At 38.2% G+C, this 16,830-nt stretch overlaps 1 protein-coding gene across 1 annotated transcript in view; it reads right to left on the minus strand.

Moving 5' to 3' along the window:
• Window positions 1–16,830, minus strand: part of FAM135B (family with sequence similarity 135 member B) — a 120,129-nt gene that overhangs the window by 18,158 nt on the left and 85,141 nt on the right. Inside the window, exons 7-9 of the mRNA XM_008505306.2 lie at window positions 6,379–6,532; window positions 3,685–3,734; window positions 1,919–2,074 (exon numbers count right to left, since the gene is read on the minus strand). Coding sequence (XP_008503528.2) covers window positions 1,919–2,074; window positions 3,685–3,734; window positions 6,379–6,532 — 360 coding nt within the window. The remainder of the gene's footprint in view (window positions 1–1,918; window positions 2,075–3,684; window positions 3,735–6,378; window positions 6,533–16,830) is intronic.

A 16,830-nucleotide genomic window follows, 5' to 3' on the forward strand; every position in this document is an offset into this window, starting at 1 on the left:
CTCCATCTGCCTTGCACCACTATGGTGACAGAAAAGCCAAAGTGCTCAATTCTGCTTCACTTTCCCAGCCCAACCCCACATCCTTTAGGTGGTGTTGCTGTGTATTTTGCTAGGAGACAAAATGTGTCTGTAGGCAGATCAAGATTTACTTATGTATATCTTTTGTTCTGACTGCTTTTCTAAAAGCCATCTTCCCCTGTATTCTTAAAGTGCTGTAGATTTCTTCCTTTCCCACTGTGCCTACCATATATAAGCAGGGGGGTCAGTTACAGAACTAGAATAATTCATAACTGATCATCTCTTCTAGGGGAACATTCACAGAGAGTAAAGAAAGTCTTATGTATCAGGTCAGAGGAGGACAAGCCCTGTCATGGTACAACACATCTGCCTATGCCATGATACAAATGAGAGCTCTTCAAATCTCTTCATGGGCACTGGATCTGTTCAGTGTTGGATAATCAATTACAAAAGAACCACAGATCTGAAGTGGCTGGCAGAGCAGGGAGTGTGAAATATGCTATAAAAAATTCAGTGCTGCTATCTGCCCTGGAATAAGCTTTGAGTTTAAATGAATCAAACATAATATGCAATCAAATGCCTAAGCTGTTAAGCTGCAGCCCATACATTGCTAATAATGTAAAAGTGACCTCTGTTATAGAGTCAGAAAATGGCAATGGAAAGCATATGCCACAGCATCTTGGCATCTCCCTAAATCCCAGCTGTGCTTTAACAAATGGCCTTTCTAAAAAAAGGACTAGCATCCCTTCAAAAATGCTGTATCTTAATAGCATGACTTCCATCTGGGGCTCTCAAACTGTTTTCCAGAGCTGGCAGAGTATTACAACACACAGTTTATATGGGGGAAAACTGAAGCACACCAAGATATGTGATTTGGTCAAATTCAGAGGTCAAGCAGGCAGGCAGCATCAGCCAAGGCTGAAACAAACTACAGGCTGGGATTAACCCTGCTGGATGCTGGAGAACACAGAGTTCAGTCCTTTGGCTGAAAGACACCCAGGTCCTCTCAGAGTAAAGGAAGACCAAGTTAAATTAACCAGTGGAGGAGCCTCAGGAGTCTCAGTTACTCTGGAGAGTAACCAGACTTCCACTGACTTTGACAGGAACCAGAACATGAGTTGGGATGTCAATACCTACACTGCAGGCTCCTAAAGCTAAGCAAGGTGAACCCTGCCTTTTTTTTATATCCCTTGTCTAAGGGCTATGAGTTCAGCTCAGGTGATGTGCTGAACCGGCGTTTGGTCAATAACCAAAAATGTTCTACTGAAAGACACAGCATTTACTGAGCTAATCAGGTAAACAGATCTGACAGTTATTTCAAAAGAAATGTGCCTTTTGTGCCTTCTGTATTAACAAGTACAAAAAGCAATTTCCACATGAACAATATTTTGTTGTGTGCATCTCACTAGGAGAAAGACAAGAGCTAGCTATATATATGTGTGTCATGACAAAGAGAACAAACCTCTATTACTTATGGTAGTTTTTGCAAAAGAAAGTGAGATAAAATAGTCTTTTTTGTTGTTTTTTTATTTTGATGCTGGTGCTTTTAAAAACAAGTGCTTATGATTTATACCAAGTACTGTACCAAGTACTATCAAGTACAGGAGATGTACATCTCTTCCCACCCACTTCCTTCTCTATGTCTTTTTCTGGTGTTCAAAGTGTACTCAATTTACATGAGATCTTGGGTCCCATAAAAGTAACAGCCTTTTTTTTTCTAGAAAATGAAATGTGTTATTTCGAATATTGGGTTTCATCTCTTCTTTTACTCTGATCCTGCTTACTACATTTCAGATAAATACTCATATGGACAGAGTAGTGTTGGAAATACCCAGATAAACTTTTCGTGTCTATCAGAACATTACTAATGCTTAATTTGCTTTTAACTTCTTAACATTACCCTCAGCATATGATGTTCCTGAGTCAGATAAGCTGTGACTTCTGGATGGAGTGTTGTCACCTCCAGGAACTGGGTCCACAAGGCCAAGAGGTGGGAGCAAAGCCAGGCAAGGTCCTTGCTTATTTGTTCAGCTATTTTCTCTGGATTGCTCAGTAGCTGGAGGAGAGAAAAAGAACATGAAGGAAAATCAGATCACATGTTTGATTAAGGAACAACAATAAAAATACCTCTTGATTTAGAATTATCATTAAAGCTACTAGTTTCAGCTATTTTATCCCAAATAAAGCTGGTGTCGCTTCTACTTTTTAAAAGACACATATATTAGCAGGTGGAGATGTAGAGAAAAAAAAATTAAAAAGCGGGCTCCAAATTATCCACCAGATGGTGCTGAATGCTCTGAAATAATAAGCCACGGCCCATCATCTCTTTTTGGCTGATGAAAGGCAGCTTCTCAGCCATGTCACACTAGTATACCAGATGGGTGATTGAAGGAAAGGGGGAAACAAGCCATGAACCCAAACCCAAAACACAGTGTCCTCAACAAATGATGCAAGAAGACACTCCAGGGGCTACTGTTGTTTCTTTTCCACACTAGGAAATGCTGAATCCCTCCATACCCTCTAGCTCTAGGCTGCAATTCTGTACTAAAGATCTGTAGCCCAGAATGTGCCCAAGAGCAGCAAAGTCTCTGACTACCAACCTCCCTATTTTCACAATTTTTTAAACAAGAGACAGTCATTGCATTTTACCTCTATGTACAGGAACTAAGAGTACAGAACTGAGCCTTGATCTGCTTCTAGGGAAAGCCTGATTATTTTTCACATGTTATTATGCAGATAGTTTCCAGATTGGTGACACTGCAAACTAAGCCAAGATTAAAGCAAGTTGTCTGTGTGAGAGAGATAGAAACAGAGTGAGAGATATAAAAATAGATAAAACGTGTGTGAATAGCACAGATATTGTCATGGAGTTTACATTTTTTAGGTACTATTCTATTTTAACAACTTGTCCAAATTGGCACAGGCTCCATAGTCTATGCTAGTAGTGGCAAAATCAGGGTAATACTTGTAGGCAAAAGACTCTGAACAAACATTTCTCCTTACAGAGTCAGGGCACTCCTTTATTTACTCAATTTTATATGCTGTATGCTAATTGTAATTTTCTCATTCTTCCCTATGCTGTCCCCCCTGCTAATAAACCAAGTAAATCAAACCTATCAAATGTCTCATTATAAAACATTTTTCCCAGTGATCAATTGATTCTTGCTTTTCTTCCTGGCACCCTTGACATCTTGTCTGTGTCTCATGTGAACTCAACAGAGCAGATGTGAGTCTGAGAGAGTCATTCAGTCACTTCTGTGCCAAAATCACTTTTTCCCTCCCTTAAGCCTCCCTGCACATTTAGGCTTTTTTACATTAAAAGATTTGGTCATATAACCTGTCAAGTTATATTTTCTCTTGTCATCATAAAAGCCGTAATTGCAACCTACCTCCAAATATTTTTTTTTCTGTGTACTCTCATATTTTGAGCTAGGTTCACTGAGGATGTTAAAGCAATTCAGCTGGTGACTTGTTAAAGTTAGTCTTGACAGAAATGTGACTAATTAAAATTATGTGAATTTGTTGGTGGAAGAGGAACCTTCAACAAAATTTCTGATGGCACCAAATTCTCATCCCTCCCCTCCTGTGATATGTCACTGGGTTTTCTCAGAGCACTTGAAAAATGGACTTGAAGAATGTATGGGCAGATTCTGCTGAAGAAAATACCTGAAGCTCCATACAAAACTGAGAGAGTGTCTCTTCCACAGATAATTCCTCTAGGAAAAAAAAACAAACACAAAGACATAGATCAGGTCCGAGAACAGATGTGAAATGTTAATGCTCTGCTGTTTACGCATGTGAAAAATAGGTCACTTGATATTCTTCCCCAAGAAAAGAAGTTTCTGTTTGGATGTGGGCATTGCACAACCTAACTTGTACTGCTGCAGGTGTAGGTACAACTTCTGCTCATGTAATCCATACCACTAAACTTTTAGAAGGTCTGAAACATTTTTGCCAGGACAAAGAAAAGAGATTTTTGCTTTTTGTTGTCTACCCTCTCTTTTGCTTTAAGTTTTATTATTAGCCTTTGGCTTTTATGGCCAATTCCAGAACTGAATACTGAATCTCACCACTGATAAGTCTGAGAAAATGATGTGCAAAAAATGGCTCTTCCTGCTGTGCTCCACAGGGCTGTGTAAGCAATACCAGGTGTCTGAGTAGTAAAAGAGTGAGCATCTCTATACTGCCTCCAATGTGAAGGACCTCTCCACTCCCACAGAAGCATCAGTGCTTTTATGTAGTCCTGGGAGAATCCAGGACACTCCACTTCAACTGCATCAGAGACTATAAGGCAAAGATGGACATAAATCAATTCTCCAACTCTGGCAGCTCAGTTTTGCAATGCAGACCTTCCTAATAGTATCTGTGAAGGAAAAAAGTGGAACAATCAACAGACCTCTTTCCAGTCCACAAATGACTCTTTTTCAATAATACTGAGGAAAGGTGAAAGAACAGACTGAGATGGGTAGTGCCTTGAAAAGACCTATCCTCAGATTGTAAAACATGGGAAACAAATTTTAATGTCTAAACTTTTAATGTCCCACTTTTACATTTAGACAAGACTATTATTTTTTCAATATACTGCAGAGGGAACTAAGGAAAAAAACAAAAATAGAATTAAAAAGTCTGCAGAGATTTATAGTCTTGTATCTATCTTAACTATGTCTAGAAGCTTATGATAAGATTCATCTGGCCAGTATAGATGGTGACAAGTGAATGATTAATTTACATTCTCCTCCTGGTCAGTGGAGAAAAATGAGCACATACAAGGTATGGTTCATGACATCCCAAGGAAGAAAGCACTGCTTCTCAGATGAAATATTCTTTGTCCTAAATGGACCTGTTTTGCCCAATTATTGCAAGGAGACAGTTATAAAAATTAGCTTCATATTCATCTAACTGGGTGAATTTTGAACCCCATAATTTTGCAACAGGCATCAGAAGATTTTCCTTAAAGCCAAATCTTCATTAAATTTTCAGACTGTGAATAAAATAGTGCAAGCAGCACTCTGCTCAAGAGGCTAAAAAAGGTATTTGCATTTAGCAAATTTGCATGCATTACAACAAGCACATTTGGAAATTAAGTGCCTGCTTCACTACCAGTAGTCATTTGAAAACCATGCTAATTGTATTTAGAAAGCCAGTATGTGCTCTGGGTTGTAGTAAACCAACCATACATAACTGCCTATTCCAAGCCATGTCCAGATGAGATAGAAATAATCTATTATATGTGCCTGATCACAAAGATGCCTGAGGCACAAGTTTTGTTGCATATTGGATTCTATCTGAGACCTTATAATATGCAAATAAAAAGGCTGTGTTTGGGGTTTTTGTCCTCCTAGCTGGATTAAATAACACAGTATGTGTTCTTCCCACCCTATAAGTTTTTTCTGTCTTGGAGGGAAATACATGTTGAGCAACAAGACATGAGGTGGAAAATAGGAGCTATCAAGCATATAGGTCTTCAGAGCATAATGTATGATGTTTGAGCATTCTTGTATGTAATCATTAAGCAGTGAAGCTGGAAAATGTTTTTTGCTCCCTTTTAAAATCAAATCATCTCTGCAGCATAGCAAACTGGTAACTGCAAAACGTGTATGCATAACTATAAAGACACTAAAACACAGATGTGAAATCATGAGCCACATTCCTTGAATTCAAAGGAACAGGTGGGAGAGCAGGAATTAGTGAGGGGTGCACCTCATTTTCACAAGGGATCATGTTGTCATTACAAACATGACTAAACACAAATTACAGAGCTCCATCCCTCAAATCCAGCCAGCCAGTACTTCCATGTTGGACCTAACAGGCCTGACAGCCAAAGAAAAAAAAAGCTTCTGCCAAAACCAGAAAATCTATTAAACAATTGAATTAGGAAGAAAAGCAGAATCATTTTAAAAGAGCAACTGGTAATTATGTAATTAGCAGGGAAGAAATGCTTCAAAAGTATGTTTCAAAAATACCCACATCACCTTTCAGATTTTTCTTTTCAGTTTAAAAAAAAAAGGTTTGGTCAAGAGTAAAAAATATGCTATTCTTATTCAGACTTCATGGAAATTCAGAACTGGGAGCTCAAGTTTTCAAAACACAATTGAGGCCAAAAATCACTGAACATCAAGTATTTTCATACATTTCTCAAAGCATTTTACCCCTCTACAGATCAAGCTGCATCTTATAAAAGATTTGCATAAGCTGAGAAGGCTGTCATCTTAATCAGTGTCCCAAAATAAACACTAATCAGAAAGCAGGGGCAAAGATCTTCTAAACTCTCTAAACAGCCCAAAAATTTTGGTACTAAAATGTGTATTGAAAACGCAGCACCATTAAATATTCAGTGATTTTAAATGTTTGTTAACTTACCTAACTTCAACTGTGGTAAATCAGGAATCTCCTTCATTATGAGCGTGTAGTACATGTGAAGTCCTTTTTGAGCATTCAAGAGCAGAAGACAGAGGTCTTTATGCCATTTGTATGCATGCTGCATGCAGTTTTCAGATGGGACATAAAAGCTGCCCTGTGTAACAAAAGTATCAAGAAAATAAAATACAGAGATTAAAATCCATTGCCTCCATTTGGCGTAGAGGTTTACACCAAAAATCAAGTTATGGGCAGCCTTTCATTTCTAATCAAGCAATTGGCATCAAAGAGAGATTTTAGCCATCTCTACCTCCTAGCCATGAGACAGAATAGGTAGATAGAATCATAGAATGAATCTTAAACATCATCAAGTTCAAACCCCACTACCATGGGCAGGGACACATCTCAACAGTCCAGGTTGCTAAAGGCCCCATCCAACCAGGCCTTCAACACTTCAAGGAAGGGGACAGCCACAACTTCCCTGGACAACATGATCCAGTGCCTTACCACCATCACAGTAAAGAATTTCCTCCTAGCATCTAATTTGAATCCCCCCTCTCCAAGTTTTAAACCATTGCCCCTTGTCCTTTAGCTACACACCCATGCAAATATGTTTAATCATTCAAAGATGTTTAATCATAAAAGTACATTCATCCTACATTTTGCCCAAACCATAACAAAAGCTATTAAGTCCCAGCAATGCTGTCATACACTCAAAGACCTTCAGTCCAAACAGTCCAACAGAGAAATCCATCTCTGTCTTTCACACCTGTCCCAATGTGGAGCCAATGTCTCCTCACAATGTAGACAGTGCAATCAGTGTAAAACACAAACTCTCTGCTATAGGAGGAGGGGTGGAAAGAACTATAAAGATTGCTACTTTCACTTTTCATTTTCTTCTTACCCTCTTATACCCCGCTGCAAAGGCTTTAGCTTGGTGGCACTGGGGTATGATTTGTTACTCATATTAGTGAAAAAAATGCAGATTGCACTGCTATCAACAAGTACAAGCCACTCTGTGCTCCAGGATCAATGTCTGGATTAGTATGTTTCTTGTGGGAGGAGATGTTATTGGGAAGATCACAGCACACTTGATGCAAAAAATTCCCAAACACATTTACATTTAGAACATATCCTTTGCATTAGGGTGCCATAAATCAAAATTTTTCACTTCTGTAAAAAAAAAACAACCTGTTTGCATATATTAGTTGCATTTGATACTCGCACTGTTCAGATTTAAAATAAAACTATTTATTAAACAGTGTTTTACCACCTTAAAAGTAGTTTATTTTTCCCTTGAATCAAGGCAAAATTTCTCAGGTTTCAAGCTGAGTAAGTGGCCCCTCATCTGACTGTCAGGCCCAATGAAGAAAAATATGGATGAATCTTCTCTTCGTTCTTTAATCAAGTACTTGGAGATGGAAGGAACATCTCCCCCCCAAATCCTCTCCATATTGATCAAGATCATTTTTTCTTGGCTTTCCCTTGTACATCACATAATCTCTCTAGCCCCTGATCATGCCTTCATATGGATTGAGTCCATTAAGTCCATACATCTCTGGTACTGGGGAGCACAGAATTGGACACAGTACTCCAGATGTGTCTCACCAGTGATGACGAGAGAGGAAGGATCACCTCCCTCAAACTGCTGGCAATGGTTTTCATCATAAAGATGACTTCTAAAATCAAGAAACTTAACTGTGCTAACTTCTTCCTATCATGAAGGAAGCTTAGGACAAGTGACCACATGTTCTGCACACACAATCCAGAGCACTGAGAACCACAACTGACAACTCAAATTGCTCTTGCATTGCTGTTCTTTGTAATGTAAACTTTCTTCCAGTTACTGTAAGGTATACATGATATAACTGTGTGTACAGAGGTATAAAAAGATTGCTCCCACACCTCCCTTCTCTTTCTGTCCCCTCCCTGTGAGGAATAACTGTGCCTAAGAAAACTGCTAAGCTTTGAGAATATTATAGCATGGGGTGAGCAGCACTGCAGATTCACAGTTCAAGGCAGTGCCAAACAAGCACAGTCCAGGACATGCCACATGTGAGTAAGAGGCCAAATCATTAAGATGAAGCATTTTTATGAAACTCCATTAAATGGCAAATGACTTAGAAACCCTGTTGTTTAATGGGAATATCTATCCTGATTTGAAAAAAACATTTTGTCAAGGTGGAAAGTAAGTGTGGTAGGAAAAAGACACCAGGCTCCAAAACTTGTCCTTCAGTGACATAGACATTACTGCTCACTGGACTGTTTCTTCTGAAAGCTGTCATAGGATGCAGAGTAGTACATACAGTAATTCTTAAACCCACCTCAGGGACAGTTTAAGCAAATGTGGACTAAGGTCTGTGCATCCTCATCTGCAGAGACCCCAGCAGAGCAGGCACTTGTCAGATTTTGCCTTTATAAACTGCTGCAGCTAAATCACTTTATCCATTACTCTCCAGTAAACTGAGAAATGTCAAGAAATATCTTCATTTGCAGATTGCAAACCTTCCCCATTCACTATTTCAATTGCATGTTCTTCTGAGCATTTATTTAGGTGGTCCTGTGTTATAGCCTGAAGCAGGGATTCAGACTACAATACTATCAAATCAAGTTCAGTAACAAACAGCCTTTCCTTCATCCACAAAGTGGGTCACCTTGTTGAGAAGATGAGGTTATAAAAGTAGGCCTTGCCTTTCATTAACCCATGCTGCCTGATCACCTGTTTCCAGGTTCTGTTCCCCATGTCTATCTTCCAGCTTCAGGGGCTGGGTACTTGGAGAACAATCCTTTTTACCATTAAAGACTGAGGCAAAGAAGGAATCAAGTACCTCAGCTTTTTCCTCATCCTTCTTCAGTGTGTTTCCCCCTGCATCAAATAAAGCATGGAGATTCTCTTTAGCTCTCCTTTTTTAGTGCTTATATGCCCAGAAAAATTTATTATTGTCTTTTATGGCAGTAGCAAGATTAAGTTCTACTTGGACTTTGGCCTTTCTTATTTTCTCCATAGCCTCACAACATTTTTGTAGTTTTCCTGAGCCACCTGTCTCTTCTTCCAAAGGCCATAAACATTTTTTTTCTGAGTTCCAGCCAAAGCTCAGTTCAGCCAAGGCCAATCTTCTTCCCTGCTGGCTCATCTTTTGGCACATGGGGATGCTCTGTGCCTGCACATTTAAGATTTCTTTCTTGAAGCATGCCCAGCCTGCCTGGACTCCTTTGCCCTTCAGGACTGCCTCCCAAGGGACTGTGTCAACCAGTCTTCAAAGCAGGCCAAATCTACCCTCTAGAAGTCCAGTTTTGCAGTTCTGCTGACCTCCCTCCTTACTTCTCTAAGAACTGAAACCCATCTTTTCGTCATCACTGTGCCTAAGGTGGCTTCAAATCATCAGATCACCCACAAGTTCTTCTATGTTTGCAAGCAAGTAGGGAACTGTCCCTTGTTGGCTCCCTCACCAGCTGTGTCAGGAAGTTATCTTCCATAAACTCCAGGAACTTCCAAGATTGTTTCCTCTTCACTGTGTTGTATTTGCAACAGATACTTGGTTAGGTTGAGCTTTGTCATTTATCAGAGCAGTTCCTCTCCTTGGGCATGTCCCACAGCTGTGCTCACTGCTGCCTTCCATATTGGTGGGAGATCAGAGCATCCAGGACCCAGGGTGTTCCCATCAGAGCTCCATCTGGGAAGCTGCATTAATTGTGATGGCTGCAGAGCTCAGAGAAACCTCTATGGTGTGGACACCAGAGGGTAAAGCTTGGCCATATTGCATCACCCTTTCTGCACACCCTTTTGCATAGACTGAAGCTGCTTATATGGGTGACAGATTTTGTCAGCTTGTTGAGTGAGCTGTGGGCTCCTGGCAGGTCTGTCCACTGCCCTGAAGTTTCCCTGGTTCAGGAAAGTCCCCTGGACACCATGTGAGAGCACTCTGCTGCCAATCATGCCAGAACCAGAGTTGCTTGCCTCAACAACTCAGTACATTTAAAACAGTTTCTTAAGAAAGTTCCTTACTTCTCAGTGAAATTCCTTTTCCTAAGTGTCAAGTGAGCACTTAAGTGTACACATTATATCAAAAAGGATTTAGGTATGTCTGCAAGGTTTGAGGAAGAATCGTTAATATATAGCCTTAATTTCTCCATTTCTCAGTTTACTGACAAATGATTACAGAAAGAGAAACCTAGTAAAATGCCAGATAAAATCAACTGCTTAATGCTTTGAAAATTTAAATGCTTCAGCTCAACTTGATCATGTTCTGCAAAGATAGATCCCAACACTGGACTGTCACTGTCCCTTGTTCATCAGTCCTCTAAGATGTTCTTCCAGATTTACCAGTCACATAAAATAGCTCACAAAATCAACATGGAAAAACAACCATTCTTGACAATATCCCTGATGTATATATTTAAATAAACCAGCCATTTAAATTAATAGCTTTCCTGTGTAATGTTGTTTACATTCAACAGATTTCTTCTATAACTAGTGTATTACTTTGTAAATGTACTTTCCCTTTTTAACAAGAGAAAGGAAAAGAATATGCACTTCCAATGTAGTAAATCCATCTAAGATCTAAAGATACCAATTGGACTTTGTGCTTTGCTGTATACACTGAGTTGCTTGCATTTTTTTTGTATTAAATTCATAAGGTATTTTAACAATGAGCAATGTTCAGCAGTACTATCAGTTTGCAAGTGTGATTTTTTATATTTAATCTAATTTGACACATCATTTCACAATCCAGATTCACATTCAAATTGCTTGTCAAGAATTTTAAGATACTAGAAAGCCACTACAGACTTAATAGACAAGTTTTGCAGTCTCCAGCCCATTAATTAGCACACAGAACTAACCTACCTTGTCTGCTTCTGGTGAAGATCTAAAGAACTGCTTGAAACAAAGGGAAAAAACTCAGCATCCCAAGGTGAATGCAGTTTCCAAAAGCACAGCAGATGCCTATTTGCCTTTTGGTCACCAAACACAAATTTTATTTCTGGATCAAACTCACTGACCAAGTAGGTTCTTCATTGCTACTTTGAACATGGTTTTCTAGGATAGAATTCCCATTATTTGGTAGTTGGATTTGAAATTATCATTATAGACTGAGTTGATATATTAGTGTTTACATCTCCTATTTTTTTTTTTTTTTCAGAAAAGAAAAAGGACTAAAAGAAAACAGTTTCTGATAATTAAGGATATGACTGAAGCATATGTGCAGAAGAATACTCTTTCACAAGTGTAGGAACACAAATAACTAAAAGAAGTATTTTTAGTTTATAATTAAAGAATACAAAAACAAAACAGGAAGGGAACTAGGAGTCTTATCATGCAGCTTATACAATGTCAATTATGTTTGTTAAATATTTCACAAACATTTATATCAGCAATCAAGGAAGCAATAAAACCTTCATAATTTATTGAGGTCTTTGCATCAGCATCTCAACATTCATATGGAAAACCAATCTCCTGAACAGGACAGTTGATTGCTGCCCAGAAGATGATGCAAGTCTCCATTGTAAGGGTCTTTACAGTGATCTTCAGCTGGATCAGATAAGACTTCCTTAACTTGTTCTGCTGAATTTGTAGACCAGCTTATGGTCCTGTGTGACTGCTCCAGCACATGCATCATCCATTGTTATAGAGTATCTTAAACTACTATGAAACATCTCAAATATCACAACTGTTTATGAAAGCTTCTTCTAGAAAGATCTCTACAGGGATACTTCTTATTGACCACACAACAGTCTTACCTGTGTTCAGTTTGGTCAGTTCTGCATCTGGAACCCCCCACAAGAATTTCTGGGACAGCCAGACTGAGCACTCAGGATGTTTCCCACTTTAGCAAAGCACACAAACTGCACTGCTAAGCTTCTCTAAGAGCTGCTTGGAGGAATACCTGGGTCTGATCAAAATGCCCAGCCAGAAAGCTTCTACAGTGATGAGTTAATGCTCCCAGTAACTGTTGCCACCTTTTCCAAGGTTGATCCATTATCTCATCCACATAGGAGACAAATATCTAAGTGCACCAGGTGTCAACAGAGTCACAACCCTGACACCTTACTGTTCTATAACTATAGGATTAACTTGAACTTCATATTTGTAATACACTTATCACTTAAATTCAGAGCTCTTGCCACAGATGATAAATTACTTTATTTTACAGAAGCTGACAAATGCTTTCAGAAGCATAATTTCCAAAAGATTCTTACGACCTATATTGCTGAGACCCCAATAAAAACAGCTGGTCTGCTATATATCTAGCTCTCCACAGAGAAGGAAGGCAAACACAAATGTAATAAATGGCTAAAATTATTTTAATTTTTCACTTCTCCAGACCTTTGTTATTCTCCCTCCTTTAATCCTGTTTTGTATGTCTTCCTGAGAAACCACTAGTAGACCCACAGATGTTCCTTTTTCACATGAAGAGACACACATAACTGCATGTTCAGGGAGAGATGATATTTACCTGTTAATCAAATTAATGTTGTGAATGTAAAATTTACAGCTTTAGCAGAGGGCACCAGTGGTGAGAGAAGGGCAAGTTCTTACACTGTTTACTGGAACTGGTTGCATGTTAGAAATTATTTTTGTCTTTAAGATTGTGATCATGTAGATATGCTAAACTGAACTCCAAGAAAATCACAGAGGTAGAGAATGTCTTCTTCTAGACCTCAAGGCAGTTCCTGTGGCAGAAATAACATGAAATCTGAAGGGGAAAAAAAAAGAGCCTTGATGGATTGAAATTAAGTACTTTCAATGAGAATGTTTCATGAGAAAAAAACCAAAACCCAACAGATTGACTAAGAGTACATTTATAAATATATATGGTTTAAAAAAAAGTATGTATACACACATGTGTATATTGATGTATTTATATGTATTTACATTTTCCATTAATCTATGGAAAAAACACAAACCAAAACAACTCTCCCTCATTAATTCACTCATCAACAGGAAGCAACCTCTAGATCTCTGTGACAGCCAAAAAAAAATAAATCATTGTTAAATCTGATACCATACTAGAGTTCAAAGACATGAAAGTCCACAAAGGTCAACTTGTGGATGCCATTCTGTGGTGACACTGATTCTTCTTAGCCTGGTTCCCTCAGCAAACACTGAATATTCCATCATACTGTCTGTGAATATGTGTTCTCAGCAATTTTTCAGATTGGTGGCTCAATTTAGCCTTCTGTGAGAGATCAAAAAGGTCACCAAGACATCAAATGCCTGAAGGTAAGGTGAAAATTGGCAACCAAGAAAAACAACTTGAAGTATTTGGCTAAATATAACAGGCATGGTATGCAAACCTTGATCCTACCTTGTAGAACAAAATACACCTCTGGGTTCTCCAGATTTCAGCAGCACATCTGTGAACACAGAACTCCCTTGAGGAATGAGTGACAACCACACTACCCACCTCCTATAAACCTCATTCCTCTAATATCCATTAACAGGAAGACAAAATTTTTATGGCAGAAACAATCATGGAAAACTGAGAAAATTAAGTGTCTTTCATCAAGTAAAATGAAACCTAGGACCAAGCACGTAAGAAACACAGAGACATAGGACTAAGGTTGACTTGGATGTGCATATTCTCTCAACTTAATAAAATGCCTTGCTTGTAATGATTTACTAGTCTGCTACGTGATATGATAGTTCATTACCCAAACCTCTAAAATGAAAGAATAATAAAATCACTTTAATATATTTATCTTTAATTTATATGCACTAGTAACACAATTAAAAGTGTCAATAAAGGACAAAATTTAGAAAGACGTTAATAATATATAGAACTATTTATGCTTTGCCTCTCACTAAATCTGTTCTGTAAGAAAACGTAGGTTGATATTTCAAAAATGCGAGATACAATTTGACATTTATATTAAATGCCATAGTATTAAAATGTGTTAGAGTTACTTTGTCAAAATTACTAGGATGATAATGCCATAGGAAAAATATCTGAGTCTGAAGTCAGGTTTAGTGATAATTTAAACTTTGAAAAAAATCAGCAGGAAGAAAGTGTTTGTCTTAAGACCCTTAAAAAAACAGGAACCATCAGGCTTGAAAAAGAGTCATCCTCTAAACAAGTAGAAGAGAATTATCCTGGTCATCTCTAATGGTTGTGTCTCAGGGTTTCAATATTACAAGTTACTGTTAAAAACACATGGTGTTTATTACTTAATTACAAGTGGCTAAGAAAGAAGTGTCAAAGGAAGAATTTGATAAGAAAATTAAATAGAATAATAATAATAATAATAATAGGAATAATAAAATATAAGAAAATAAAAAAAACTTTCTTGTGAAATGAAAGTGCCCCACAGGTCACACTGATTTCCCCTATATTTCTAACAAAGTTCCAAATGTCTCATGTTGACACTCTTAGAACAAAACATGATTTTTCATTTTCTTTTTTGTCAAGATTATGTTCCAAGTTTCTTTTTAGGGAACATTTTGACATCTTTTTTCTCATTTATATTCAACAGAAATGAAGCCAAATACTAAAATCTCCTCAGCTTGTTTGAAGTCTGTTTCCCATATTACTTTGAAAAGTGAGCCTAGATTATGGAGGTCAAGTTATCTCAAATTTATCATCACAAGTGTCTACAGTCATGATGGCTCTTCTTGTAAAAACACACATAATTCTATGGAAGTCTTTAAATAATTCTGAGAATGATGAATAAGAAGGGAAAAGTTTCCCCTTCTTCCACCTGATCTCTAGGATTATACCTCACCATAGAGAAAATTAAAGGCATAAAAACATTTCATAAGCAGTAAATTAAGGGCTGGGGAATACATATCATAGAAGTTGGAGGAGGTGACTGACATCTTCAAAGAAGAGCACTGAATCATCTGGAAAAAGAAAGGTCATATGCTTTGCCTTCCTTCTGCTAAATAAATATATATTTTCACATATATATGAAAATGACACATTTTAGTCCATAACTTCATCTTGTTACTAATAAGAATCTGTGCAGGGAAATTTCATGAAGCACACTAAAGTATCTTTAGAATCATAATATTATAGAATTATTTGGTTGGAAAAGACCGTCAAGATTATCAAGTCAAGCTGTTAAGATAGCACTGCCAAGTCCACCACTAAACCATGACCCAGATCACCACATCTACACATCTTATAAATGCCTCCAGAAATTGTGACTCCCTCACTTCCCTGGGCAGCCTGTTCCAATGCCCAAAAACTCCTTCAGTGACAAAATTTTTCCTAATATTAAATCTAAATCTCCCTTGATGCAACTTGAGGCCATTTCCTCTTGTTTTATCACTTTTTACTTTGGAGAAGAGACCAAAACCTGTTCCTCATAAGACTTGTACTATAGACCCTTCACCAGCTTCATTACTTTTCTCTGAACATGCTCCAGCAACTCAATGTCTTTCTTGTAGTGAGGGGCCCAAAACTGAAGAGAGGATTCCAGGTCCATCCTCACCAGTGCTGAGTTCAGGGTGTAACAATCCCTGCCCTGCTGGACAAACTATTGGTGATAAAAGCCAGGCTGCCTTAGCCTTCTTGGCCACCTGGGCACTCTCTTAGGACAGATGATGGAAAGTTGCTTGGTAAGTATGTCTGCTGGATACCAAAGTACCTTTGGGTAGATGCTGTCTGGCCCCATAGACTTGTATGTGGTGCAGTAGGTCATTAACCCTTTCCCCTTTGATTATGGGGGCTTTGTTCTGGTCCCCATCCCTGTTTTCCAGCTCAGAGAAAGCTCTCTTTGGCTAAGAGATGATACAGCAAGACTGAATAATTATTTTAGGGGGAAAAAGCAGTGTTTGCTTTTCAAAATGTTGGAAAAAAATTGTTTCTGGAAAAAAAAACAGGTACCAGCTTAGATGTATAAATAGATATACAGGTATATAAAGCTGGTCTTTATATGTAATTTTAAATCTCATTTTCTAAAATGCACACAAACATATGGCGTAAATTCTGACATCATAAACAAAATCACATTGTGGAGACATCAAATAGGTCCTTAGAACATTGCCTTCTCTGATTAAAAAAGGAGTCCATGCTTCTTACTCGCAGATAAGGAAAGCAAAACCCCTCCTGTTGAGGTGATGAAACAAGAAACCTTGAGCTGAAGAGCTGCCTTGTTATTACACAGCACTGCAGGCACCAGGCATAAATCCAGTCAAGTTATAGGAGGACACTTACTAACATTTTTTTGCCTCTCCCACCCAAACGTACACACTCAGACATATAGGAGTTCAGTGGTGTAATGTAATTTTACTATTTTTACCACATTCAGAGCAACTGAAAATACAAAAATGTTTTGATTCAATTTCTATACATAGCAACAGGGACTGATACATTCAGCTGCTGCTCTGGCAGGGATGTAGATGGCTTTATGGCTAAGTAAACATGCAGGTGAGCAGCTGGTGGAGGAATTTAGCTCTTTGCATCAATGCCATATACTGTCTGATACTGAAACAAGGAATAAATAAATAAACAA

The sequence above is a fragment of the Calypte anna genome, chromosome 2 (assembly GCF_003957555.1).
Source record: "Calypte anna isolate BGI_N300 chromosome 2, bCalAnn1_v1.p, whole genome shotgun sequence".
Classification (NCBI taxonomy): Eukaryota; Metazoa; Chordata; class Aves; order Apodiformes; family Trochilidae; genus Calypte; species Calypte anna.